At 39.8% G+C, this 26,405-nt stretch overlaps 1 protein-coding gene across 5 annotated transcripts in view; it reads left to right on the plus strand.

Annotated features, from left to right (window-relative positions):
• The window catches only part of PDE4DIP (phosphodiesterase 4D interacting protein), a 197,309-nt gene that overhangs the window by 44,706 nt on the left and 126,198 nt on the right, over window positions 1-26,405 (plus strand). For 2 of the 5 annotated variants that reach the window (XM_058538936.1, XM_058538934.1), the window contains exons 3-4: window positions 3,673-3,824; window positions 19,976-20,086. In XM_058538936.1, coding sequence (XP_058394919.1) covers window positions 3,673-3,824; window positions 19,976-20,086 — 263 coding nt within the window. Of the gene's footprint in view, window positions 1-3,672; window positions 3,825-19,516; window positions 19,577-19,603; window positions 19,743-19,975; window positions 20,087-26,405 lie in introns of those variants that run through there. The other 3 variants (XM_058538931.1, XM_058538935.1, XM_058538932.1) reach the window with 2 other exon arrangements.

Genomic DNA, 26,405 nt, shown 5'->3' on the forward strand with positions numbered 1-26,405 from the left:
AGTACAGTGCAGTAAACCATAAAACTGAAATACTTATGTGAACTCTTCATACTTTTAACGATTCTGTAGTTGTAAGATTAAAGTCACTTGTAAAATGATTAAAATAGATTCTGCCACTAAAATGAAATCTCTGCTCTAATATACCATTAAAATGGATAATAAAGTGTCAACCTTGTAAATGAGATTAAGTGAGAAAAGCTCTTAGTACAGAGCTCGTCAAGGAATACACACAGTAAATATTATTGTTATTATTATTATTAATGTATTCATAATAATATCATACTATTACCATGCTAACATTAGCCAGCGATCTACCTGAATTACAACCAAAGTGAAGACAGCTCTCTTTGGGGGACCATTTTTCACAAAAACTTTTAATCACTGAAGAGTTTTACTTCCTTTGCTAAGTGGTTTACCTTTTTCATACCAGCCTTGAAGCACAGATGGTTCATATGCACAATGTGGAAAAAAGATTTTAATTTGAACGTGTTAAGGACTTCAGAGTCACTTAAAATGAGCATTGGTAATGGTGTATATTAAATCTACAGATTCCAAGGGTCTACCATACTCTCATTTTGAGCAACACAAATGATCCTCCATTTTGAGGTCAGAATCAGAGGGCTAGGGCAAAAATGGAAGAGGAATGGAGAAAATGCCTACTACAGGCAAGATGTTAGGCTGGCTATTTCATTTATTGTTTCATTTAATCCATACAAAAGCTCTGTGAGGGAAGTATTATTATTCCCATTTTTACAGAGGCAATGAAGCTCAGTAAAGTTAAGAGATTTGCCTAAATTCCCACAATTAGCAAGTGGTCAGGATTCATATCCCAGCTTCAAATGCTCTTCTCTTCCCATTGTATCCCACTAATCTAACTGTAATGTATTGTTGTTATGTTTTATCAAATTTTCTTCCATTCAAAAGCCTATTTAATTTCACCTAAACATGGAAGACATAATTCTTTCTAATTTCTTTTAGTTAAAACATTTGCATTTACTTAGAAATAATCAGAATGTCAACAAAACAGGTGCAACATTATTATTAATACTATTATTATTACTATTAATTTGCAATCACAGAGTGGTGTATAATTAACAGAACAACAACTATTTTATACAAGCTGAATCAAAGACAATTGAAGATGGAAAAATACTACTTCCATCTATAACTAATTTGTGCTGTGTGCCAATAAAACCTGCTTTAAATTTCTGTGCTAGTCTAAGCCCCTATACTCTACCAGGCAAGGTTAGCAGCTATTGAAAATACCATTAAGGATAGGGCTATCTAAAGACACACTTTATAGTATGTTAATTTTACAAAAATGAAAAGACACTGTCAGTGTCAGTGTCCAGTTTAAAAGCAAATCATATGGCCTTACATTTCTTTTTTTTTCTTTAAAATCAATGATGTAATGGGGAGTTAAATACTTTTAGACAAGAAAAAAACTGCACTAGATCCACTCTATTTATCATCATTATTTTCTTCTTCTTCTTTCTCTTTACCATCATCTTCCCGATCCTTTTTGTCTTCCTCCTCTTCCTTCTTTTTCCTTCTTTCTTACTTTTTTTTTTTTTTTTTTTAGCAGAGAATGCTCTTTTCTGAGCATTAAAAAAAATCTGGGGACTTTTTCTTGTGGCAAGTTTGCAGAAAGAAAGAGGGCGGGAGGGAGGGCAGAAGCAATATTGTCTTCCATCCCATAGGCTGCCTTTTCATTCTGTTGATGGTTTCCTGTACTGAGCCGAAGCTTTTTAGTTTGATGTCGTCCCACTTGTTTATTTTTGCTTCTGTTGCCTTTGCTTTTAGTGCACATGCATATATGGTCAATTAATTTTCAACAAAAGAGACAAGAATGTGCAAAGGAGGGAGGAAAGAAGGAAGGAAAGAGAAAAGAAAAAAGAAAAAAAAAAAGGAACAGAAAGGACAGAAAAAGAGCCTATAATGACATTTTGCCTCTTGACCCTTAGGATCTCCTTTGCCCATACGTCCAGTTCTCAGTGGACAGTGCCTCTCTTCCTCAGTGAGGCAGAGTCACCCAGAGCCCATTTTTGCTCTCACTTGCCCTGACACTGTCTATGGAGCTCAGTGTATTGCAATGGCTGTCATTCTTTCTGACTTAAAAAAAAATTGTTCGGTAATAAAGGCTCATTGTTGCCTCCTGTCAACCAAGAAAAGATGTATTTTTCTACATCTTCTACCTGTGTCTACAAACCCAAGCCCACCTCAGTCTGAGGTTCTCTGTGTACTAGGCCTGAGGAAGCCCTGATTTCTTATTCTTTCACAATGTTACTTCTCAGAGGCACGCATAGGGTTAGTGGCACCTTAGCCAAACCAGGGCAATGCTTCCTTTGATTAATGGAATGATCTAGCCACTGCCCCTTTGCCTGTTTTTTCCTGACTCTTAGGCCTGTTACAATCCCCTTTGCTGCTAAAACAACACAGTATTAGTATACCGTCAGGAAGGTTGAGTGGAGAGAACATAGAATTGGTTCTGCCACTCTTTAGCAATGTAATCTTGGACAAGCAAACTTTCTGAACCTTTATTTACTTGTTAGTAAAATGGTTTTAATAATCACATCAGTCTGTTTCACTGGTTGCAGTAACTTTATAGAAGAAATAATTCATGTGAAACTATTTTGTAACCTGTAAAGCCTGTTCAAGATGTTGGTGTTTACAATAATGGTTATTATCTCTATATGGTAATCTGAAAGATTCTCTATAGAGAGATTGTAGAAATACTTCTCAGCGAGTAGCTTGATTAAAAAAAAAAAAGAGGCTATCTCAGTTATCTTTTGTCATGTGTAGAACCACCCTAACACTTAGTGGCTTAAAACAGGAGTCAGCAAACTGCAGCCCATGGGCCAATTGCCAGTTTTTATAATGACAGTTTTGTAGCAACACTGTCATGCTCATTCATTTACATATTGTCTGTGTCTGCTTTGAGCTACAAGGGAAGGATTGAGTAGTTGTGACAGAGATGGCCCACAAACCTAAAATATTTATTATCTGACCTTTTAAGAAAAGTTTGCCCACCTAGGGCTTAAAACACAATGATTTATTATTTCTCACAATCCTATGTTTTGGCAAACTGGGCATTTCTTCTGCTGGTCTCTCTTGGGATCACTCAGATAGCTGCAATCTTCTGACAGCTTGACTGGGGCTGAGGGTCCGAGGTGGCTTTACTCAAGTGTCTGGCAGTAGGTGACTGGCTGTCAGCTGGGGCATCTTCATTCCCCCTGTACTTGGCCTGTCCTCCTCCAGGAAGGTGGACTGGGCTACTTCACAGCATGGTGGCCTGGGGGTTCTAAGAAGGCAAGAACAGAAATGCAAGGCCTCTCAAGGCCTAGTCTCTGGAACTCATATGGTGGCATTTTCATACTTAGTCAAAGCAAGTCACTAGGCCAACCCAGATTCAAAGTGTGGAGAAATAGACTCCACTTCTTGGTGGAGAAGCAGCAACATCAAATTACAGAGGGGTGTGGACATAAATGAGTGTGTTTCACTGGGCACCATTATTAATATGATCTACCGCAGGCTACTTCAGGTGAACTGTTTCTTTATGGCCTAGAATTGGTTTGTATTTTGCAGAAACCAAATTCTGCTGGACTGTGCAGGTTGGAATGATCATAGTGCCACTATTATATAAAATTTTTTGTTGTCCTGTTTCACTGGCAGCTTTTCTTAGTGACACTAAAGATCGAGGCCCTCCAGCGCAGTCACAGACCTGGAGAAGTGGTGAAAAGGTCCCCTTTGGGCAGACCCATTTCTTGAGAGCATTTGAAAAGCCGCCTCAGGTGCAGACCCAGGCTCTTCGAGACTTTGAGAAGGTAAGTCACGTAGGTGGATAATTGTTATCCCAATTAGAAGCAGTACCATTGGATAGTGATATCTTATAAAAATATGACCCATGGCTTAGTCTAGATTGTGGGCATTCTTACCATAATGGTGTCTCTTTTAAGAGCATATGTCCCAATAAGCATATGCACTGTTTAGCTATGTGTTGAGGACTGTGGTTCATGGGTAATTTCCTGTACCAGTGGTTCTGTCTTACCATTTTTACCCCTAGTTTACTTCTTAGATAAATTCAGGAAGTTTAAATGACACCCTGAAAATCTGTAGCTGGACCACAGTGAGCCCAGGAGACCTAGTCCAGTCAGCTGGCATTATATTCTCTGTGGCTGGCTTGGGCCACTCTAGATATCTGGATACTGTCTGCAGTATGAGGTGGCTCAGCCATACCATTTGCTTCTCAACGAGAATCTGGCATTGTTGCTTGAAACTCCTGATTCAGCTCCTGAAATGCTCTGCATCTTGATATGTTTATCATTGGATTTGACCAAGAGCCAAATTACTGGTCATGTAATATACATCCCCAGCTTCCTGTGCCCTGGACTGATCCCAGGACGTGGGTACAATAGAACCCATCTCCTAGGATTTATATGGCCTGGAAAGAGCACCCAGGATTTCTGAGACCCCTTGTGTGCTAAAAAAAGGAACAGCTCTTTGGTGCCCCCTGGGGGTTACCCAGGGATCAAGCCACACATGAGTACTGTGTAAACAGACCGAGATACGTGGGTTTCTTTCATTCTTGAATTGATGGCTTTTGACATAAAATAATAAAATTCCATCTTCAAAAAAGGGTTAATAAAGCACTGTTGACGGGGTTTTCCCCATCTTCCCTCAATTTGTAAATAGAAATGTTTCACCAGGACCTAATGTACATCCTCCAAGATATTCTCGTGGACAAAGAATATGCTCCATAAAACACGTGCCTGAGAATTAAACAGCCTCCTCTTGGGTTTTTGCTCATAGCTCTCATGGATACTGTTTAAAAAAAAAACAAAAGACAGTTTGCAGGCATGTTAAGTGGCTTTTGAAGACTAAACTTCTGAACAGCTGTGGTGCTGGTGGTGGGAGTGGGGGTAGGAATGCCCAACCGTTTCCTCTTTTTTCACCTTTTGCATCTGCTGCGACGCAGAACGGGCGAGCAGAGTCGCAGCGCTCCTCCAAGCTGTGTGGGTGCTCTCCGAAAGTCAGTCTGCCTGCACGCTGCTTTTGGTTGAGAGGTGGTTTGAAACATAGAAGTGAGGGGTGTCAACACCACCGACATAATGAATGGCCGGATGCTGTGGGGAGAGGGAAGATAGTGGGCTGAGTCACGCGTCGGAGGAGCAGAGGTCAGCTGTGGAGGTGTGGCGTTCTGAGTGCTTTTCTCTTGGCATTCAGGTCTAATATCGCTGATCAGGCCTTACTTCTCAATGCTGGGAACCACTGACAGAAACCAAGCCAGGACACAGAGAAAGGCCAATGAGAGCTGTCTAAAGCTCTCTCTGGCCCGGCGGCATAGGGGTTAAGCTCACCCGCTCCGCTTCGGTGGCCCAGGGTTCGCAGGTTCCCATCCTGGGTGCAGACCTACTTACCGCTCATCAAGCCATGCTCAGGCGGGGTCCCACATAGAAGAGCTACTATGCTACAACTATGTTCTGGAGCTTTGGGGAAAAAAAAGAAAAAAAGAGGAAGATTGGCAACAGATGTTAGCGCAGGGTCAATCTTCCTCAAAAAAAAAAAAAAAAGGCCTGGATTGAGGGTCTGATAAGAGAGATTTAAAAACCAAAAAACCTCTCTCCCCTATGTGTCTAATAATTAATAAATAACAATGAGGCTACACTTTTTTGAAAGGTCATTGCTAAGGCTTATAGAAATTGTGACTTTTTCAGAATCATAGAATTTATGTACCGTGACCATAAATCATGACAGGTTATTGGGTCAGACAGATTTTTACAAATGGCTGTGTATTGAGAAAAACTTCCTATGTGATTTCTCACCCACCCCACCCCCAGCATCTCTGGGATGAGTGAGACTACAGCAGCACGTAGAGAATATTGGCTAGCACGTGTTGATCTCTTTCTGTGTGTCAGGTACTATTCCATGTATGTGCAGTATTATCTCATTTAACGCTCATGACAACCCTGGGAAGACAGCATGATTGTTACCCCAGTTTACAAATGAGGAAGTAAAGGCACAAAGAGTAGCAAAGGAACTTACCCAAAGTCTCGTAATGTGGGCCTGAAAATACTTGTCGTTTCTGTGACCTGAAATAGTGAATACTATCTAGGTTGGGAAGCTCAGCTGGTGAGAGTTTGGTGGTAGTGGGACTGGAACCCTGAGCTCCTCTTATTTAGGTGGGCACAGAGCACAATTCTGTCTCCTCTAGGTAAGCTGTAAATCTACTTGTATCTCCCAAGATTCTCCAAGACATGTTTTTTACTCCATTAATTCTGAATTGCTTGCAATTCAAAGCTTTTTCATACTTCCAAGTCTTTGTTCTGGCTGTTCCCTCTGCCTAGCATACCTTTTCCCTCCTATTCTTTACCTGGTTAAAGCCTGCTCGTCCTTCGAGTTTCAGCTCAGGTACCATTTTCTTTTTTTTAGGATACCTCCCCTGACTCTCCAATCTCGAAATATGTACCCTGACTCTAAGCTCTTCAAGGGCAGAAAGACCTCTCCTTCATCCTTTTCTAGTCTCTAGACTCTAGCATGATGCCCGTGTATAATAAGTGCTCAGTAAATGTTCATCAACTGAGCTAAACTTGTTGGATCTGTATTTGTGTTTCACCTGGCCTCTTTTCCAGCCAATTCTATTGGGTTTGTGTTTTCCCCGGTCTCTACTCAGTACTCACTGAATGTGTTCACAATAAGTTGAATGGTTCTAAGGAGCATACTGGTGTGTTAACTAATTGGTTAGAATAGGAAACTGGGAAGTCAAGAAAAGTACATTTGTTTTTAATGATGAGTTTAAAGGAAGACAGTTTTCCACCTAAACTAGGATGATAAAATTATAAATGTAAAGTAAGAGAAAGCAGCAGAAACCTTTTGAAATATCTGACAGGATTTATTAAGAAGATCATAATAGTGGCTAATGATAATAAATGATATTTATTGAATTTTTAATACTCTAGGCACTTTTCTAGATACTTAATATATTTTATTTCAACTATTTTTCAGTTCATTTTCCTAACTTATGAGATAGATGTTATTATTACATCCGTTAGACCAGTGAAAAAGACCAAGGCTCAAATAACTTGCCTAAAGCTGTATAGGTCTAAAGTGGCAGAGCCAAGATAATGCCAGTGATTGCCAAGGTTCTTGGGGAAAAGGAGGACCATTCAGAGGAGAGGTTATGTTGGTGGAATGTGTGTGGTTTGGTTTTATATGCAAAATCAAAATGGCAGATGCTACAGAGAAGCCATGGAGGGGTGGGGGTCTGCGGCTCTAAGGTCTAGAGGGGACCTCCACTGCCCTATCCTGTTTACACATTTTCTAATAATGTTGTCTTTAACATGAAAATGCCAGCAAGACCAGCTGCAATGTTTGCCTAATTATAGTCTGAAGCCAGCTCTCCCTGGCAGTCTGGATCCAACCACAGTGAGTCAGCCTGTTGAGGCTCCACCCATCCTGGCACATTTTTCCAATTGTGTCTTCAAGTCTGTATAGGGGAAAAAAATCCTAAAAGGGACTTTTCTACCTTTATGGATATCTGAGTTATCACAGTCTGGGTTTCCTGTTCTAGTTTAGGTGAATCTGGGTCATGTCACTGCTGCCTTATGGTCCAGTGATTTCAGTGCTTCTTGAGTGTTTCTCTGTAATTACAGCCTTGGGTAATGAGTGCTACCAGTAAAGTGCATTTTCATTTTTTTGAAAAAATGCCATTTATGCTCTCTAAACTACAGTGCCAAGCATCCTGATTTTGTTTTCACTGGTGTCTTGAGATGTTCAAAAAGTTATTAAATGAAAAGAGAAGGAGGGGAATCCTAAACTTTAGCAATCTTAAGCATAGAATTTTCTTCTTTTTAAACATGGTTTTTCAGAGGGATTCCACATCGTCATTCTGCAGAATTTCAACAATGTTTTCACTCCTAACCAACATTGCCAAAGATATGTATCAAGTCAATCATTTTTTTCTTAAGAACTATTGAGTAAAAGGAATGATTCTGCTTGCTGTAGAGGATACAGAGATGTATACAAGTTACCATTCTCAAAGAGCGTACAATCTGATAGGGGCACAAGAAATTTAAATTACATAAGATTTAATTTAAATAACCCCTAAGGCAACGGTGGAAGGGGTATCACAAGATGAGAGTAATTCCCAAACAAATGTATGTCTTTAAAACCTAAATATTAGAACAAAACATTTTTTCTAATTTGTATTCATATACATATATGTAAACTTCACAAAGTTATAAATACTAGTTCATATTTGGTTATATAATTAATAAAGCAACTTTATCAAAAAAATGAAATCACAAAAATTTGAAAACCCTGAAAATTCTGAGAGGTATGGTTACTGCCACGGAAAAGAGCAGTCACTTCCATGGAGAAAATGATGCTTGAATAAGAATAATTTTTCTTATTTTTTAATTATCTCCTTTCTGTTTTCTCATTAGAACTGTTTTCTTCTTTTCTTCACTGTATGAAGCGAAGCTCTGTCTTTCTTCCTGTGGAGCTTGAGGAATTTCCATTCTAATAATAAATTTTTTAAATAATAACAAAAATAATGATACCAACATTTATTGAGTGCGTATGGTGTGCAGAGCTCTATGAATGCACGTGACTTGCATTATCTTATTCAGTTCTTTGAAGTTAGTGCATCCGTTATCTTCATTTGCGCAGAGAGGGACATGAAGCTAGGAAAAGACTAATGATTGCTAGAAAGTGCTGGAGCTGGGATTTAAATATAAGTATACTGATTCCAGAGCCTAAACTCTTAGTCACAGTGTTCTTATGCCTCTCTATGGACAGCTGATTACCTTATGCATTTGATTATTCATCCACTCATCCACTCAGTATATGGCTGCATCCTGTGTCCCAGGCCCTGTTCTAGCTGTTAGATGCACAATGATCAAGTATGAACATATGCCAAGATATGTGTTCAAGGATGAATGTTTATTTCAGTATTCTTTATGCTAATAAAATATTAGAAATAATCTAATATCCATCAAAGTGAGGATTAATTATTTCAAGTATGGTATATGCTTACAACAGAACATCAGAGAGCAATGTACTGACTTGCAAGGGTGTCCATAATGACAGATTTAGGATTAAACAACAATTTGACTGAATATTACATAAAATAAGATCTCATTTTTGAGGGAGAAAAAAATGGAAATGTCTGGAAGGATATATGCCAAAATATTGATAGTGATTATATCTGGGTGGTGGGATTAGCCATGATTTTTGCCTTTGTCATTACTTTCTGTATTATCTAATTTTTAATAATGTGTGTTCGTTTTAGTTATCTAATCATTCAACAAGTGTTTATAGAGCTCTATGTACAATATAATGTCTTAAGCACTGCAAATACAATAGTGAATAAGGAAATAAGTTTCCTGCTCTCATAGAGTTTACAGATTAGCCAGTTACAACAGAATGTAATCATTATTATGATGGAAGTAAAGGGTGCTACACAATATAGCTCCTAACTCAGTCTGAAGGGGTGGGAGGATTCAGGGAAAGATTCCTAGAGGAAACTACATCTAACCAGGGATCTGAAGGAGGAATAAGAATTAGCCACTCACATGAGCTGGGAGTGGGAGAATGAAGAATGTTCCTTGCAGAGGAAACAGCATGAATCAAGATTCAGATTAGAGAACGAACTCTAGTAAGTTAATATGTCTTAGAGCATAGGTACAAGGAATGTGGAGAAAAATTGAGACTGGAGAAAAAGAGAGAGAGAGAAGCCAGCATACTGGGCCGTGCAAGTTGCATAAAAGCTTATAAATTTTATTGGAGCTCATAGGCGAACAGCTGGAAGCTTTTAAACAGGGAGATGATATGATCAGATTTTCCTTTTAGGAACATCCCTTTGGCTTCTGTATGGACTCTGGATTGGAGGGATCAAGTCTAATCAGTTATGAGGCTGTTGCGGCATTCCAGGCAAAGGTAGGTAGTGCTGATAGTACAGGAGTGAGAGAAATGGAGAGAAAAAAGACAAAGAGATTTCAGAAGCAGAAGTGACAGGGCTAGGCTACTGATTGGATGTAGAACCAGTGAGAGAGAAGCAGCCCAAAGATGACCTACCACCAGTTCATCTCTCTAGTTCCATCCCCGGCTAGGTTATCAACCTGTTGTAAACTTCCAGAGTACCTTGCACTTTCCCTTTAATCACATGAGTTACTTGTCCCTGATAGCAGGGGCAGTAGTGATTAGCAGAGTGCCTAGTATGCAGTAGACATGCCTATTTTCGTTTTTGTTGTGTTTTGAATGAATAAATGTCAAGCTTTCTTGCTTGAGCCACTACTAGATGATACCATCCATAGAGAAAGGGAACAACTGGAACAGGCACGTGCAGTACTTTTATAGTCATTTATACAACAGCGACAAAACCCAAAAACCAGTAAAGTGATTTTCACTTTTGGAAGAAAAACAAGGAGATCCTGTATGTTCTTAAGGAACTCTAAATCTAATTGGTGAGACAGTCAAACAGATAACCCCAGTAATAAGAGTAGGTACATAATGCTGTGGAAGCACTCAGGAGGGGCCCTCACCCAGACTATAGGGTCAGATAGGCTTCCTTTGGTAGGTAATATCTAAATCAAGTCCTTAAGGGCAAATTGGAGATAGTTAAGTCAGAGCTGAGTGGGAGGTGAAGAGAATGACATTCCAGGCTATCACTGCTACCCATGAAAAGTCCTGGAGGCAGCAGAGAGCATAGTGAGCTCAGAAATAGAAGGCTTTTTGTCATGGCTGGAGCACTAGAGTGTCGACTGAGGTTCAAATTGGCTGTGTCTCCACTATCTACCCCCTATTCCTGGTCAAAGCCTTATTGTTGCAGCCATTGTCCTCCATGGTATCACTGGGAACTCTTAGCTCTTAAGCCTAGTGAAAGTCCTAATTGGGCCTTTGAAATCACCTTCTTTCCTAGAGGAGGTTGGAGAAAGGATTATTGAAAATCTAGAAAAATAGGTGAGACTATAAATTGATATGTCCCCCCCTGAATATTAGAAGCTCAGCAGATAATCTTCCTGGGTTGAACCAATTGTGAACAAATAACACCAAGTCCTGCTGATGTTGGTCAGGCCAAACTGATGGAGAATCTAGTTTGGAGCCTTTCAGTCCTTGGGAGCTCCCAGCATCAGTGCAGTTCAACTGTTGTTTCTACCATGGAGCTCGTGTAACAGCACTATTTCTGGCTGGGCCATTTACTTTTGGTGTCCAAGGAAGTTGTTATTTGTTTTGTTTTGGTTTTATAGAGTTCACAGCGCTCTTATATGATGATGATGACGACACCTTGTTATTCCAGGATTGGGGTGGTGTGGGTGCGTATCCATGGTGGGAGAAGGCAGCAGGAACGTCATCTGAATCCCTATCCTTTAACCACATGATGACGCTGCCTAAGACAGAGTTTATTTATCAACTTGATGTAATAGTTCTGTTGTTAGCTCTCTTGTCATCAGTCCAGTTATTTCAAGAAAAGGCTGTGTAGAGGATGGATATCAGTCTGCTTCTGAGTTTTAGGGGAGAAAATGGAATGATATTAATATTTTAGCATTTAAAAGACTCTCTAACTTCAGGAATTATGTTGAAATTTCAGAAACAGAGTTGCAGAAGAAAGATTTCTTTATTGTGCAACCAAAGAGAAAAAAAAACAGGTCTTTGTAGAATTTGCCGTACTTTCTGATGCAGGCATCAACACTTACCTTCTCGAACACTGAACAGAAGCCCTGTGCGGAAGTTAAGGGTTAATGAGTGGAGACCGAGTTGATTGACTTTGATTGACATGTTCCTTGTTAGAACGTCTGCAAAAGTTATGTATATTCTTCAGGACAGCCTAATGAGTGTGTTTTTCCTGTGTCTAAATACAGAGTGGATCATATGTTTTCTTTCTGTTTTATCTGATGATTGTAACAAAACTTTTTAACTTGATAAAACATAGAAACCCATGAGTTTTCAATCTTGAGTGCTGCTTAGAGGATACTTCTTCTAGCCTTTATGTTAGGGCCCCATAATCTAAACAGGATTAATATGCAGAATGTTTAGAAATGATCAGTTTTAAACTATTTACTTTTAACTGAAGTGAATTGAGCTTTGATCTTTATCATAAAAAAATCCTTTCTAAAAGGCAAAGGACTGGGCAAGTTACTTCTCCCAGCTTGGGTTTCTTTCTTCTTTTTTAGATAACAGCTTTATTGAAATATAATTTACATACCATAAAATTCACCCTTTTAAAGTGTACTGTTCCATGGTTTTAGTATAGTCACAGAGTTGTGCAACAATTACCACTACCTAGTTACAGAACATTTTCATCACCCCCAAAGAAACCTCATACCATTAGCAGTCACTCCCCATTCCGCCTCCCCCCTGCCCCTGGAAGCCACTCATCTACTTTCTTTCTTTCTTTTTGTTTTTTGTGAGGAAGATCAGCCCCAAGCTAACATCTGCCAATCCTCCTCTTTTTTTTTTTTTTTTTTTGCTGAGGAAGACTGGCCCTGGGCTAACATCCATGCCCATCTTCCTCTACTTTATATGGAATGCTGCCACGACATGGCTTGACAAGCAACGCGTTGGTGTGCTGCCAGGATCCGAACCCCCGGCTGCCGCAGCAGAGTGCATGCACTTAACTGCTATGCCACTGGGCCAGCCCCTCATCTACTTTCTTTCTCTATGGATTTGCCTTTTCTGAACATGTAAATGGAATCATACAACATGTGACTTTTTGTGCCTGGCTTCTTTCGCATTAGTATAATGTTTTCAAGGTTCATCCGTGTTGTCGCATGCATCAGTACTTCATTCCTTTTTATGGATGAATAATATTCTATTGTATGGCTGTACTAAACTTTGTATATCCATTCATCAGTTGATGGAGATTTGGGATGTTTCTACTTTTTAACTGTTATGAATAATGCTTCTATAAACATTCACATGCGAGACTTTGTGTGGACATATGTTTTCAGTTTTCTTGGGTACATAACTAGGAGTGGAATTGATGGGTCATATGGTAACTCTATGTTTAACTTTTTGGTTATTCATCTTGAAAATGGAGAAAACTATATTTTATATAGGTTCAGGTGGTCAGATCCTCCAGGGTCCCAAGGAAGATTATTTACAGTGAAGGTTACTTTTTGAAAAGATGCAGGGACCTGAGGTAGAAGTAGAAGTACTTAATCAGTCACAAGGGAATCCCAGGTTCATAGGGGTCATCTAGTGTCATGATTAAGGCCTTGAGGAGTATGCAATATGGGTCAGACTCTTGGATGCTGTGGTCTGTGCTCATCCACTTTCTAGATGAGCAAATCAGCTAACTTGTGGACGTCTCATTTTCCTTTACAGTAATGGGGATAATAATACGTAATCTGCTTACTTCACGAGATAAAATGAAACAATATACATGGAAGTGATTTGTACGTTGTCCAATCCTAGCAGGTGATTGTTGTTGTGAAGACAGTGTAATTATATCCAATCAATTTTGTAATACAAGTCCAAGTCATTAACACAGCCAGGAATTCAACTTTTGTATTCCTGCAATTTAGATTCTTTCAGAAAAGCATAGGGACTCCCAGACACATAGATGTATTATAAATAAAATATTTATATGTGGAAAAAAGCCGTCCTCCTCCTCCTCCCTGCCCCATCCCTTCCTGTCTACTCCCATCCTCCAATCCAAAACAAGTTGGGTTCCTGGGTTGGATTCCACTGGATGCTAAAGAGCAGGAAATACTCTCCAGCTGGTTGTGTGCCCTTCCCATACTTCTGTTTTGAAAATATGACAGTTAGCAAAGTTATAGGTTAAATAGTCTATTGGGGATCATCTTTGGGTCCCAGTCATCATTGCTGCTTTTGTCTTGAAAATATGACGTCCTTTACGCTCGCTAATCCCTTTTTGCTCTTACTGCACAAGGCAGCCAGACTCCCACCACCTTTTAGGGCTCTGCTATAAGAGAGCTGGTGGGGTGTTCTGAGATTCTTCAAAAGTGATAGCTCTCTCATTGGTGCTGCCTTTGGTAGTATTGTTTCTATGAGAAAGTATGTTTCAAACATGGAATCTCAGGATAGCTTAGGATCTTAAAAGTCCTCTAGAGCTAACTCCTAGTTGACGTGTGACGACTTCCAGCAATATCCCTGACAAGTGGTTCTTTGGTTTCAGTCGAGTCCCTTTTGTGACAGGAAATTTACTATCTCTCATAATGTAAGGGCTTAATAAATATCTGATGTATGAATGTATGGATGAGGTGTGGCAATAAGTTCATTACATCCAACCCTACTGGAGAATTCATCCTTGTATCTAATGGACAGCTGCCTCCCTCTGATTCCTAGTTTGATTGCCCTTAAAATAGTTTTTTGAAATTATGAGCTGTTTCACAAACAACAGGAATGTACAAAGAATAATAAAACACTGGTCCATGTATCCAATATCTAAATTTTAATGAATATTATTTTCAGCCTATTTGCCTCAGATTAAAAAACAAAAGTTAACATTACAGATACAGTTGTAGCCTCCTTAGTACCCTACCCAGATCCCAGTCTTCTGACTCCTTTCCTACAGTTAATTACTAGTAAGTAATTTTCCCAAAGTTACACAATCAGAAAATACCTAGGTCTCCTTGGTTCAAAAGCTTTTGCTCTTCCACAATGTTGCGCTACCCTACCTGGACAATATGCATGATGGTGATAATATTTATTGCCCATTTGTAAATGAATAGTATAGCTTCAAATGTTACTTAAAACACTATTCTCCTGTTCCTCTGTTTACCATATTAAGTTATTTAAGAATATTTTTATTTTCATGAACTGTAAAGATATGAATTATCACAGATATCAAATTAGTAGAGTTTAAGTTGCAGAAGTTTTATTATATTTGAAAAGAATGTGTCAATTAAGATGATTAATCATTTTTAGTAGAGTGGAACTTTATTTTTGAGAGAGAGAATTATAAAAGATTATTATGTTTTCAAGCATTTCCATTATAAGACCTATCTGGGGGGTCTGAATATGTTAAGCAAATGTGAACCTAAGTTTTTTTTAAAGGCTGACTTGTCAGTTGGTTATGTTAATGGGGCATGATGCACAACAGCTGGGCTGTAATCCTCCTACTATTGTTGGCGTTGATTGAGTCCTTATTAAAGTCTTATTTCCAGTCCACACTAATACATTAAGAAGCGGTGGGAAGAAGAAACTAAGGAAAGAGGAGGGAAGAGCCATTAAAAGTTTGGAAAAGGTAATTTGAGAGAAAAGTAAAGATTTTAGATGTACTATATAAAAAAGAACAAAGATAGAAACACTGTCCCTTGCTCAAGAACCTGCAGTGTTTCTTTGTTTTCTAAGCAATGCAGTGCCTATCAAAACATACAGGCCTGGGAGCTGCTCCCAGAAGATTTAGTGTGCAGCCCAGGTATGTGTATATTTGTTTGTTAAAGCTACAAAAAGCAAACGAGTAAAACAAAACATAAGCAATAAACAAACAAACAATCTTCTTAGTAAGCAAGTTCCTGGCCCTCCCCCATGGCCTTTCTCCTCACTCTTTGTCCAAATTGAGAGCCAGGATCTGCCTAGGGGAACAAACTCAGGCTCCTCACCTTGACTTTCACGATCTCCCAAAAATGGTTCGTCACTCCCATCATCTTTGTTCCCCATTACAGGACAGTACCGGCCTTTTGTTTCTGTCCAGTCTGTCCTTTGCACCTTTGCTCAAGTTCCACCTGCCCAGATGGCCCTGTATCTTCCCCTCGGCCAATCCAGACTTGGATTCATCCTTCAAGGGAGCTAAACGCCAGTTCTCTGTGGAACCTTGTCTGACAGCCTCTCTTTCCTAATTTCTATGGTTTTTACCATTTGTACAGTTCATATCGTTCTTTGATTGTAGTTTGTCGTATATTATTTCCCGTTTGTTCAGAACTCTTATACAAAGTTCAGATTCTGCATTCTGTATGGAAATTAGTCTGTCAGAATAATTTATTTTACTTATAATCTTTTTACAAAGAGGAATGCCTTTAGATACGCTCTTCATCCTAAAACATCTGTGTAATCTTGTATACAGATTGGGTTCTATTAGAATTAAATCCAGTGAGGTCCAAGTCAGCAGGTTAATTATTTATCCATTCTTTTATTCAACAGATATTTATCTAGCACCTATTATGTACAGGCACCATTCTTGGTACTGATGATATAGCAGAGAACAAAACAGGAAAAACTCCTGGCTTTCTCATGGAGTTTACAGACTAGTGGGGAGAGACAGACAAGAAACAAGACAAATAAGTAAATAAATGTTTTGGAAGGTGATGGTACTATAGCATAAAAAAACAATTAAGGGAGATACAGAGTGCTGGGAAAGATCTGGAGTTCCGTTTTAGGTATCACAAGTATGAGATGTCTATATTCAAGGGGAGATTTCTACTAGGAAGTCAGATATAGATTGGAGTTCAGGAAAAAGGTCAAGATGGGCATATAAACTTAGAAATTCAAGTGAACAAAAATCATTTTTCTACAGTAACCATTCTAGCAAATGTATTTTCTTTGGAACTATTAAAACAAACCTTTCTATATTATTGGAAAGTTATGACAATACAAGCAAGCTAGCCCATATTTAATAAATCAAATGAGCAAAAAGTAAAATATTTATGGAATACTTATCTTTTCATTAATTCAACAAATATTTGGGGAGTGCTTCCTAAATACTACGCAATGAGAATACAAAGACACAAAATATGCCTTACCAGCCCTCAAAACACTCTAGTCTGGTTGAGGTGATTGTAAAACAGGCTGGGACTGCACCAGGGGGGTGGATGTTATTGGAGAGGTCTTCTTGGTTGTTATGGGAGCAGAAGGAGGCTAGAAAGACTTATAAGTCATTGACCCTTTCCTTGGGTAACTTCCAGACTAGTTGGTGAGACATAAACGCAAGAAAAGTTAAATAGCTCTACAAGGTGTAAATAACCCTGCAAGACAACAGAAGGCAATAGCATGAGGCAGCATAAGAACACTTGCCAAATGCTAATATTTGTCTTAGGAGTTCAAAAGAGGAAGAAGTCTTTCTAGGTGACCAGGGATGGCTTTGTTTGGGTGGGATTCCAACTAGGACTTGAAAAACAGGCAGGGTGTCTTGAGGGGATGTGGTGGGGTTTTCCTTTTATTCTAAGAGTGATGAGATGCCTGTGAAGGGTTTTAAGTAGAGGAGATGACAGGATAAGATTTAAGTTTTGAAAACTTTAGCTATGATACAGAGAAAAGATCGCTGGAGTGAATTCTGACAGACATGGTAGAGACTGTTGCAGAAGGTTTTGCTGTGAGGTTGTTTGTGAGAATGGGACATTCAAGTTGAACTATCTAGCAAAGAAAGATTTGGATGTGTAGAGCTAGATCTTGGGTGAGAGGACTCGGTTGGAGATTTGGAGGTTGTTTGGGAGGCAAAAGTGATAGCCCTAAAAGTGGATAAAATCTCTAAGGGAGAAAGTGTGACGAGAAAAAATCAGAAGGCTAAGGACTAGCCATCATTTAAGCACTTGCTGTAAGGAACTGGCAAAAAACACAGAAAAGAGGCCAGAGAGGTAGGAGAACAAGGATCGCAGGGCATAATAAGAAATGGGCATTAATGTATAGAAAGAAATATCTAGGTTGGATGAGAATACTCTGCATTCATATGCAATTTTACTTTCCATAAAACTTTTACTAAATTTTCTTATGTGATGAAGCAATCCAAGTAGACTTCGAAGGCATGATTAGACACTAATCTAGACTCTGGCAGCCTGGTTCCCCTTGTGCAAAATGGAGGTGATAATAACTAGGTTATTCCTCTAGGAGCTTAGACCAAGAAAGGGCCTTAAAAAGCACCTAGTTTCCAACCACTTCATTTTATAAATGAGAACAGTTAGGCCTCCGGAGAAGTGCACTTCCAAGGTCTTTCAGCTATTTAGTAACAGAACTGGGACCAGAAAAGGATCTTCTGAGTTTTAATTCAGACTTTTCTCTTCCTGTCTCTAAGCCTAAATGAAAATAATTTATTCTAAGAGCACAGATTTAATGAAAATAGCTAAATGAATTTTAAACTAAATAAATAAAACTAAATTTTAAATTTTAGATTTTTTTTTTAATGAGGAATATTTTGTCTTAAGTCACGGTCTGTGGTAAGAAACATGTCACCTTACTTATAATCCAAATCTATCCGAGAGACTCCCCAGTTCTAATTATGCCCTCCTGGGGCCACTTTATTCACTCAACTTTTTCTGTCTTTCAAAGCAAAGTGCAAGTGCAACTCCTAGTGAAGCTTTCTCTCATCATCACAGTAAGAATTAATTACTCTTTCTTCTGGATTTCCAGATTCAGTGTTTTTCAAACTTTAGGGTGAAACTTATTAGTGGGTCATGAAATCAATTCAGTGGGTCCCTCCCAGAAAGAGAAATAGAATAGATAATATCTGAGTGCATCACCATGGTGATGGTAATATCACTTTGTGAAATTTCTGCTTCAGTTATGTGTGTACGGGTATGTGTGTATACTGGAATGCAGTATAAAATGTAAAAAGTTTGAATAACACAAGCTTGGAGAATTGTAGTGTAAAACACATACTATATGTATATAGCCACTTAGTTCTTTGAGGATTGGGACTGTCTTCATTTTTGTATCTCTCAAGCCCAACATACTACCTGGTGGGTACTCAGGAGATATTGATTGGAATTATTATGTAGAGTTAAGAAAGAATTAGAAGAAAGAAGAGCAGGTATTTTGGGGAGGAAGAAGTGAGTGCTTGAATTAAGGCTAAATTTTTTAGTCTTCTTTGCATTGGATGTTAATATTAATTTTGTTTTCAACCTAGTGTTACTGCAACCAAGAAGCTGTGTTTGGTATCTGTGCTGTGGTGTTGTCTCCCAGTCACCTTCAATGTCCCGTGTGATGTGGTATAAATAATACTTCCTGCTAATGTTGCAGCTGTCATTCAAGAGTCTTAAATTGCTTTACGAGCAGGATCTGGCGCTGAGCGCCTGGCTCCACTTGGCAGGTGTCGGAGTTAAGAACCAGTGACTGGCTGAAATCTCTGGGCTCCAGGCTGACGCCTCCCTCCGTCTCTTGCCCTCATCCCTTGAGGAGAGGAGCCTTTGACCCTGCCTCTTTGTGAGCTTGTGTAACTGGTAAACAGAGTTTGCAAAGACTCCACTGAACTAGAAGATTCGCTCTTTCTTTTGGGGGTGGCTCTAGTGTGTATGGGGGGAGGCGCATGGTAATAAAGGCTATTTATTTAACTGTCTCAGGGATTGAAAATTCCAGGGAGGAAAACTGGGTAGGAACTGATTTGAGGTGAGCTTCTGAATCATCAAAGGAAATGAGAGACCCCTGCGGTTAGTAGCTCTTTAAGATTTGCGCCTGACAGAGAGGGATATTTGACGAGTGGTCACCATTTTGTATATGTGTGCTCTTCTCTATAGCAACCGTATTTCTTGCTTCGGGCCACACTCCTTTGGGTTTTGTTGTGTAAATCAGCCACCAGGAACTTAAATACCCACTCACACACACCCCCCTTCATTTCCGTCTCTTTTTTGCAACCTCCCCATCACCTTGAATTACTCCGTTCCCCATTTGCTGGAAGCTTCTGGGGGTCAGTCCCCTCTCTTTTCCGAGAATCTGTTAACTGCCTACAGTTGGGCCTGGGAGGCTCTGGGAGGGTGACAGCCAAGTCCTGGCTTGGAGTCGGGTTACACCACTTGTGTCTGAGTTCATGCAGCATGTTCCTCTGTCAGGGATTCCGCAAATATCTCCCGGAGGTAAAAAAGGAAAGTGCGCTGGGCTCCAGCACCCAGAACAGTAAGCCCAGTCCCAAGTCCCTGAGAGAGAGCCAGCCATCAGGGCCATGTCGCTGTAGCCTCCGCAGCCTCCCAGCCGGCTCGCTTCATGTCGCGGTGCAGTTGCACCAAGTTCCTGGGGTGAGGGGGCGACTGGGCATGCTCCTCCCCATGGGTTGCCCACCATGTCTAATGGATATCGCACTCTGTCCCAGCACCTCAATGACCTGAAGAAGGAGAACTTCAGCCTCAAGCTGCGCATCTACTTCCTGGAGGAGCGCATGCAGCAGAAGTATGAGGCCAGCCGGGATGACATCTACAAGCGGGTGAGTGCAGGGGCCGTGCGCTCCCCGCCGGGCGGGGGCTGGTGGCGGACCCTTTGGACCCAACGGACCCAACGATATTCCAGGCTTTTCCTAGCTCTGCTGTGCTCATTAGCGAGGTAGGCGGGTTCCAGGCCCTGTCTGGTCATCTTAATGCCTTGTGACCCTGGACAACCCATTTTACCTCTGTTGTGCCTGTTTTCTACTTTCCTTCTCTGTAGTGGGAGGAAGCTGGATTAAATCAGAGGCTCTCAAACTCTTGGTCTGGAGCTGTGCAGAACAATTACCTTGGGAGCTGGTTTAAAATGCAGATTCCATGACTCACTCCCAGGGATTCTGATTTAGCAACCGGGAACTTCAAAACTTGCATTTTTAAGCAAGCCCCAGAGGTGACTCTGAGGCAGGTAGTTTCCAGGTCACACCTTCTGCTAGAGAAGTGCCCCTTCTCATGGGGGCAGGGAATAATGCTCTGGAGAAAAGGGCAGGGGCTGAGGACATTTCTGTTCCTTGAGAGATTCTTGTTTGTTTTTGAAGATGATTATGCAGATCAGCTTTTAAGACAGAATCTTAGGCATTTCAGTCTTAGGTGTAGTTCACCTTAGAATGACAAAAAGGGTACTGATGGACTAGGAGCTGGCCTGAGGAGGGGTGGGACAGGGAATGGTGGCTTCCCTGAAAGGGAGGGCTGTCTTGATTGAAGGTTGGGGTGGGGAACGAAGATGGAGGAGGTTTGCTGAGTTGAGGGTGAGATGAGACAGCACCTTGATAAGGGGACATTAGGCTATGGGTTACAAGGATTAAGCTTCCTAACCGGTTACCACAATATTGGTTTCCTCTTAGTGTCTGGGCAAGCACTAAAGTGGCCTGAGTGACTTGGAGCTGGTCGCCTCTGATTTAATCAGAGATTCTAAATTTCCAGCTCTTTATGCCAGGAGACCGTACAAAGCTATCACTGTCTATGTGTGCTCTGTCCTGTCGAGAAGAAGGTTAGGAAGCATTACAGGCTGCTAAATAGTATCTTGTATCAAAGGAGTAACTGGTGTCTATGAAACCTAAATGATTATTTGGTAAATTCAAATAATATGGTTAGCTAAATTTGGGGGATTTGGCCCTATTTTCTGTCTTTCCTGCATTTCCGTGTTTTAAATGGAATTTTCCTGAAATTGGTCCAGACTCATCTTTCATCTTGTATGTGGCTTGTAGTGAGTGTGCCTCAGTGGAGCTGCCAGGGGTCGAGGAGAATGTTGCCAAGTGAGGATTGGGAACTCAGACATGGAGAGAGGGGGAAGATGAGTGACAATATTTGTCTCAGGGTAAGAATAGTGAATGAATTTGTTTACTGGGCAGAAGGAGGAGTATTTCCCCATTAACTGTCTCCAAAGCAAGGCAGAAGGAGGACAATTTCTTAGATAATTGGAAGGAAAGGATATTTTTAGCTTGAACCAACCAACTGCTTGAATCATTTGGTCTTACCTTCTGTTTTGCACTGGCTAAGGAGACAGTCTTCAGGGAACACTTTGGGTGGGGTGTGAGAGGACACCATTGCTCTCCTGGAGAAGTGTGATTAAGGAGCTGCACGGGGGCAGGGGAATGTCACGTGACATTGTCACAAGCAAAGGTGACAACCCTTTTGTTATCCTAATGTTGTTGTTAGTCCCATACAGGGAATAGACATGGCCCTGTCTCTTCCTACTCTTAAATGCAGAGGAGTCAGGCAGCTACTGGCATCATATGATTTGAGGGATCTCAAGCTACTGTGTCCCCTCCTTTCCCTTCTCACCAAATCTTGTTCAGTCCACCTGTCACATTGCTCATCCCATTTGGCGATGATTACTTGGGGAGCACTGAATCCTTAGGTTAAAATGCTCTTATTCTTTGGGAACGAGAACACATAAAGCCATTTTCAATCATTAACATCATAGTTGAAATTAGTTTATCACACTATGTAGTGATGAGGGGTTGACAGAAACCAGGGCAGTTCTGTTTTGATGGAAGGACAACGGCTTAAAAAACCACCACATCAGGACCCCTGGAGAGCCAGGGGACCTAGGCAAGTTACTTAACCTCTCTAAGCCAGTTCCAGTCCCTGGAGAACTGGCATCAAGGATAACACACAGCATCACAGACCCTGAAAATTATTTGTTGAGAGTATGAATAAACAGCAGCCATAAAGATTAAATAAAAAGGGGCCGGCCCCGTGGCTTAGCGGTTAAGTGCGCGTGCTCCGCTACTGGCGGCCGGGGTTTGGATCCCGGGCGCACACCGACGCACCGCTTCTCCAGCCACGCTGAGGCCGTGTCCCACATACAGCAACTAGTAGGATGTGCAGCTATGACATACAACTATCTACTGGGGCTTTGGGGGGGAAAAAAAAAAGGAGGAGGATTGGCAATAGATGTTAGCTCAGAGCCGGTCTTCCTCAGCAAAAAGAGGAGGATTAGCATGGATGTTAGCTCAGGGCTGATCTTCCTCACAAAAAAAAAAACCTCCCTGAAAAAAGAAAAAGATTAAATAAGAAGACTTATATCAAGGCACTTTGTAAACTTCACAGCTTCGTACATATATGAGGGGATGGTAGTTACATGCCTACTAGTAGTAATAGTATGATATTTAAAAATGACGAAGAGGTTTGGCTCTTTTAATCTCACCCTCAGATATTCCCATGAGTGTGTTTTATGTTCATCCTTCTTAGTCACATTGTGATTCTGCAAGGTTAGGATGATTAATTAGCAGCAGTGTTGGCAAAGAGACATCGAGAGTGACATGCGATGCATCACATGGTAAATCAGATGGTTCACTTGGGAATTTAGGGCCCTGTTCTGTGACCAAACTTAGCTTGATTTTTCTTTGGTGTTGGAAGGACACTTCTTTAAGTATAGTAAAAACATTAAATCACACCCAACTTAGTTAGAATCTGCAATAGTCTGGGTGCTGTATGCATGATTCTCTTAAAGAAAACCAATGTTTGTGAAACATATGTAATGCAAGTTTATTGTGAATAGTAATTATCATTTTTTCTATTTTTGCTATGGCAGATTTTTGTTGGGATATTTGTACTTAAGAGTGAAAAATTACTGTCTTAGAGACGATCAAGCGTTTCACCATGATGACTGCAGGGAAGGGCAATATGGGAAGCTTTAGGAGAAAAGGACTAGTGAGTGGGTTCAATCTTTCTCTTTCCAAGTGGCATGTCCTCTTTGGGTAGTTGATGGAGGGAGAGACTAAAATAGATATAATCCTTAAATGTAAAGGAAGCTACAAGGATATTTAATTGTATGAGAAGGTGTAAGAGAGAGTTATATAAAAACCTAGAAGTATCAACTTCAAAGCAAGTAAGTAAAAAAGAAGTTAAGGGTTTCTCTTTTTCAAGCTGTTCAGAGAATTCAGAAATAATCTTAAGACTCGTACTAGTAATGGGTTAATAAAAGTGTTAAATTATACATAAAAATTGGTTCTGTGAAACTAGCTACTTTTCTGTTAACCAAGTTAAACTATTTTTTAAGCTTCAATATTTGTAAATAATTAAAAAAAAAAACACAGGTAGAGGCTGCTTACCCTCAGCACAGATAAACTGGGGCATATACCTACATGATTAGGTACCACTGCCCCCTCTTGGTAGCAAATATTAATTGTAGGCTCAGTTTTTTGGGGACAGTTTTGAACGTAAAAAGCAAGGAAAGGAGAAACCGTTGCAGTACATATAGCTTCTGATTCTGGAGCAAAGTAAATTGAGAAAATGCTGAGTGGTCCACAGCTGAGTATGGCCCACTCCTAGGGAGACTGGCTTGTTAGCATTTCTGGACTGCAGCTGCTCTGGTAAATAATTTCTGGGTGGCAACTTGGCTGACTTCCTTGTTGTTGATTATCTAATCCTGCATATTCTCATGATAGCTGAGTGTGCCGCCACTAGAACTATGCCTGACCCTGGAATTTATGAAATCCACTGCTGTGTGGTAAACACCCAGTCCCCAAACAGCACACAAAACCACTGTCCACTGTGTTTTGCCCCATCATGGCTACTCACTTGTTAAACTTGTGTGACTTTATTATTACCCAAGATTGCTTTAAAAAAGATTTAAGGTTCCATTCTAAAAATGGAATTTAAAATCTGACAGGGCTAGATCTAACAACAAAAACGTTAGGAGAAACTGAATGCAGTCATTCTGGACCAGATAGAGTCAATGTTTGAATATGACATAATTGATATTAGAAGGTTAAAGTGGATTTAGCCTTTAGAGAGGAGTTGAAGGAGTTGTGTTCCAATGTTTTATCGCCCTTAACTGTCTGACTTTTTTGAGCTGTATGTTATCATCTTTTGGGTTCGATGACATTTTTCTTGAGCAAACCTTGAAGCTTATACGTAACGTATTTCTACAGCTAGGTTTTAAAAGTCATGATAAACAGCCTACTGACTTTACTTGCCTACCAAATTTTCATCATTTCTACTATTCTGCTATCACTGGGCATAGTAGTTAAGAGTAATGAACCAGACAGACCTGAGGTGGAATCTTGGTTCTACCACTTGCTACCTGTGTTAACTTGGGCAAATACTGTAACTTGTCTGAGCTGAAGTGGGTGTGGTAATAGAACCTCTCTTATAGGATCTGGGGCAGGATTCAATGAGCCAATGACTTGAAATCAGCACAACACCTATAATGTAGTAAGCCCTCAAGAAATATTTGCCATTACTGTGACAAATTGAGAGGTATCAAAATTATCCAGATAAGTCTAATTACTGGACACACTCATCCTGGACCATTTTTTATTCCAAATCAGTTTCTTTTTCCTCAGTAGTGGATTTGGGTCCACTTATCCTATTTGTCTCAATTCTCCATTTTAGTTTGCCCATGTATAAATAAGATAATATTACCCAAGTAACCCTGTCGCAGCAAATTTACTATCATCGTCAAATACAAATGTTTCTTCAAAGAGAATAAATAAGAAAGGGTGTGTTAAATTTCTTTTTTTGAAATACAATATTTTATTTAGTAACGGCACAAAGTCCTTTGCTTTCACAAAAATTACTACTATTCTGACTGTGATGGGTTATAATTCAAAAATTTTTATCATCTTGGTTTCATACTTTGATATAGCTTGATCTGGTTCTAAATTCAGCTTATTTTATTTATTTATTTATTTTTTAAGATCTGTCTTTTAATTGAGATATAATTGACATAAACATTATATTTGTTTCAAGTGGACAACAGAATGATTCGATATACGTATGTATTGTAAAATGATCACCATAATAATTCTAGTTAACATCCATCACCACACATAGTTAGAAAATTTTTTTTCTTGTAATGAGAACTTTTAAGATCTACTCTCTTTATTAAGTTTCTTTTGCTCACTGATTGATTTTCTATAGTCTTAGCCTGATTTCTTTAGGCTTTGGGCAATATGATGAGTAACAGTATACATGCAGACTTACTGTGCTAAGAAGCACCCAAAAGTTCAATGAGGTCCCAAGCGACTCCAACAGGCTGTACAATTTAGGAAACTTGACTTGAACCAAAGGAAGACTATTACAGAAAGACAGTAACTTTGAGGCAGATAATGTAGGGACACAAGTTTTGGATTTAATCAGAAAGCCTGAGTTCTAAATCTATCTTTTCCTGCTATGTGTCCTGTGACTTGTCCTTAACTTCTTTGAGCCTTAGTCTCCTGAAATGGAGGCATGAGTTCCTGCCCTGCCCTCCTCTCCATATGTAAGTATGTTTGAATGTGTTAGATGTTAAATAAATGTAAAGGCTTATTACCATCCTACATACCTACAGACACATATTAAAGAGCCTGCACCTTCTCAGATTATTGTCTAAAGTGACTGCTGCAGTTGCTGTTGTAGAGTGGAATAATTTTCTTCTTATATTTAACAGAGTTGACTCCCTTTTCTTTTTACAATTGGATACCTTGTTTAGATAGCTGCTAAGGTTTTTTTTCCCTGCGTTTTACTTACATAACTTTAAGAAATGTGTATAGTAGAGAGGGGGAAAATATAAGTAAAGAGAGAGAAGTAAGAACTACTTTGGCCAAACTATTTTTAAACAGTTCTCTGGAAGCCTGGTATAAATGTAGTCTGTGTGTGTTCGTGTCTGTGCACACTGTGTGTGCTAACTTCTCGTTCTCAGCTTTCTGTGGTCTTTGAAGGCGTGCTTGTCCATTTCCTTTTCTTTTTGGGAGTAGAAGTAGGAAGAAAGTAGAGAAACTCTATTCATTAAATAGTTGTAACCAATATTTGTGTTCTCGGTTAAAAATTTCTTTCAACTTCACACCTATTAGGATGGCTAATATAAAAACAAAACAAAACAAAAAAAACAGAAGA

This window comes from Diceros bicornis, chromosome 4 (assembly GCF_020826845.1).
Source record: "Diceros bicornis minor isolate mBicDic1 chromosome 4, mDicBic1.mat.cur, whole genome shotgun sequence".
Lineage (NCBI taxonomy): Eukaryota > Metazoa > Chordata > Mammalia > Perissodactyla > Rhinocerotidae > Diceros > Diceros bicornis.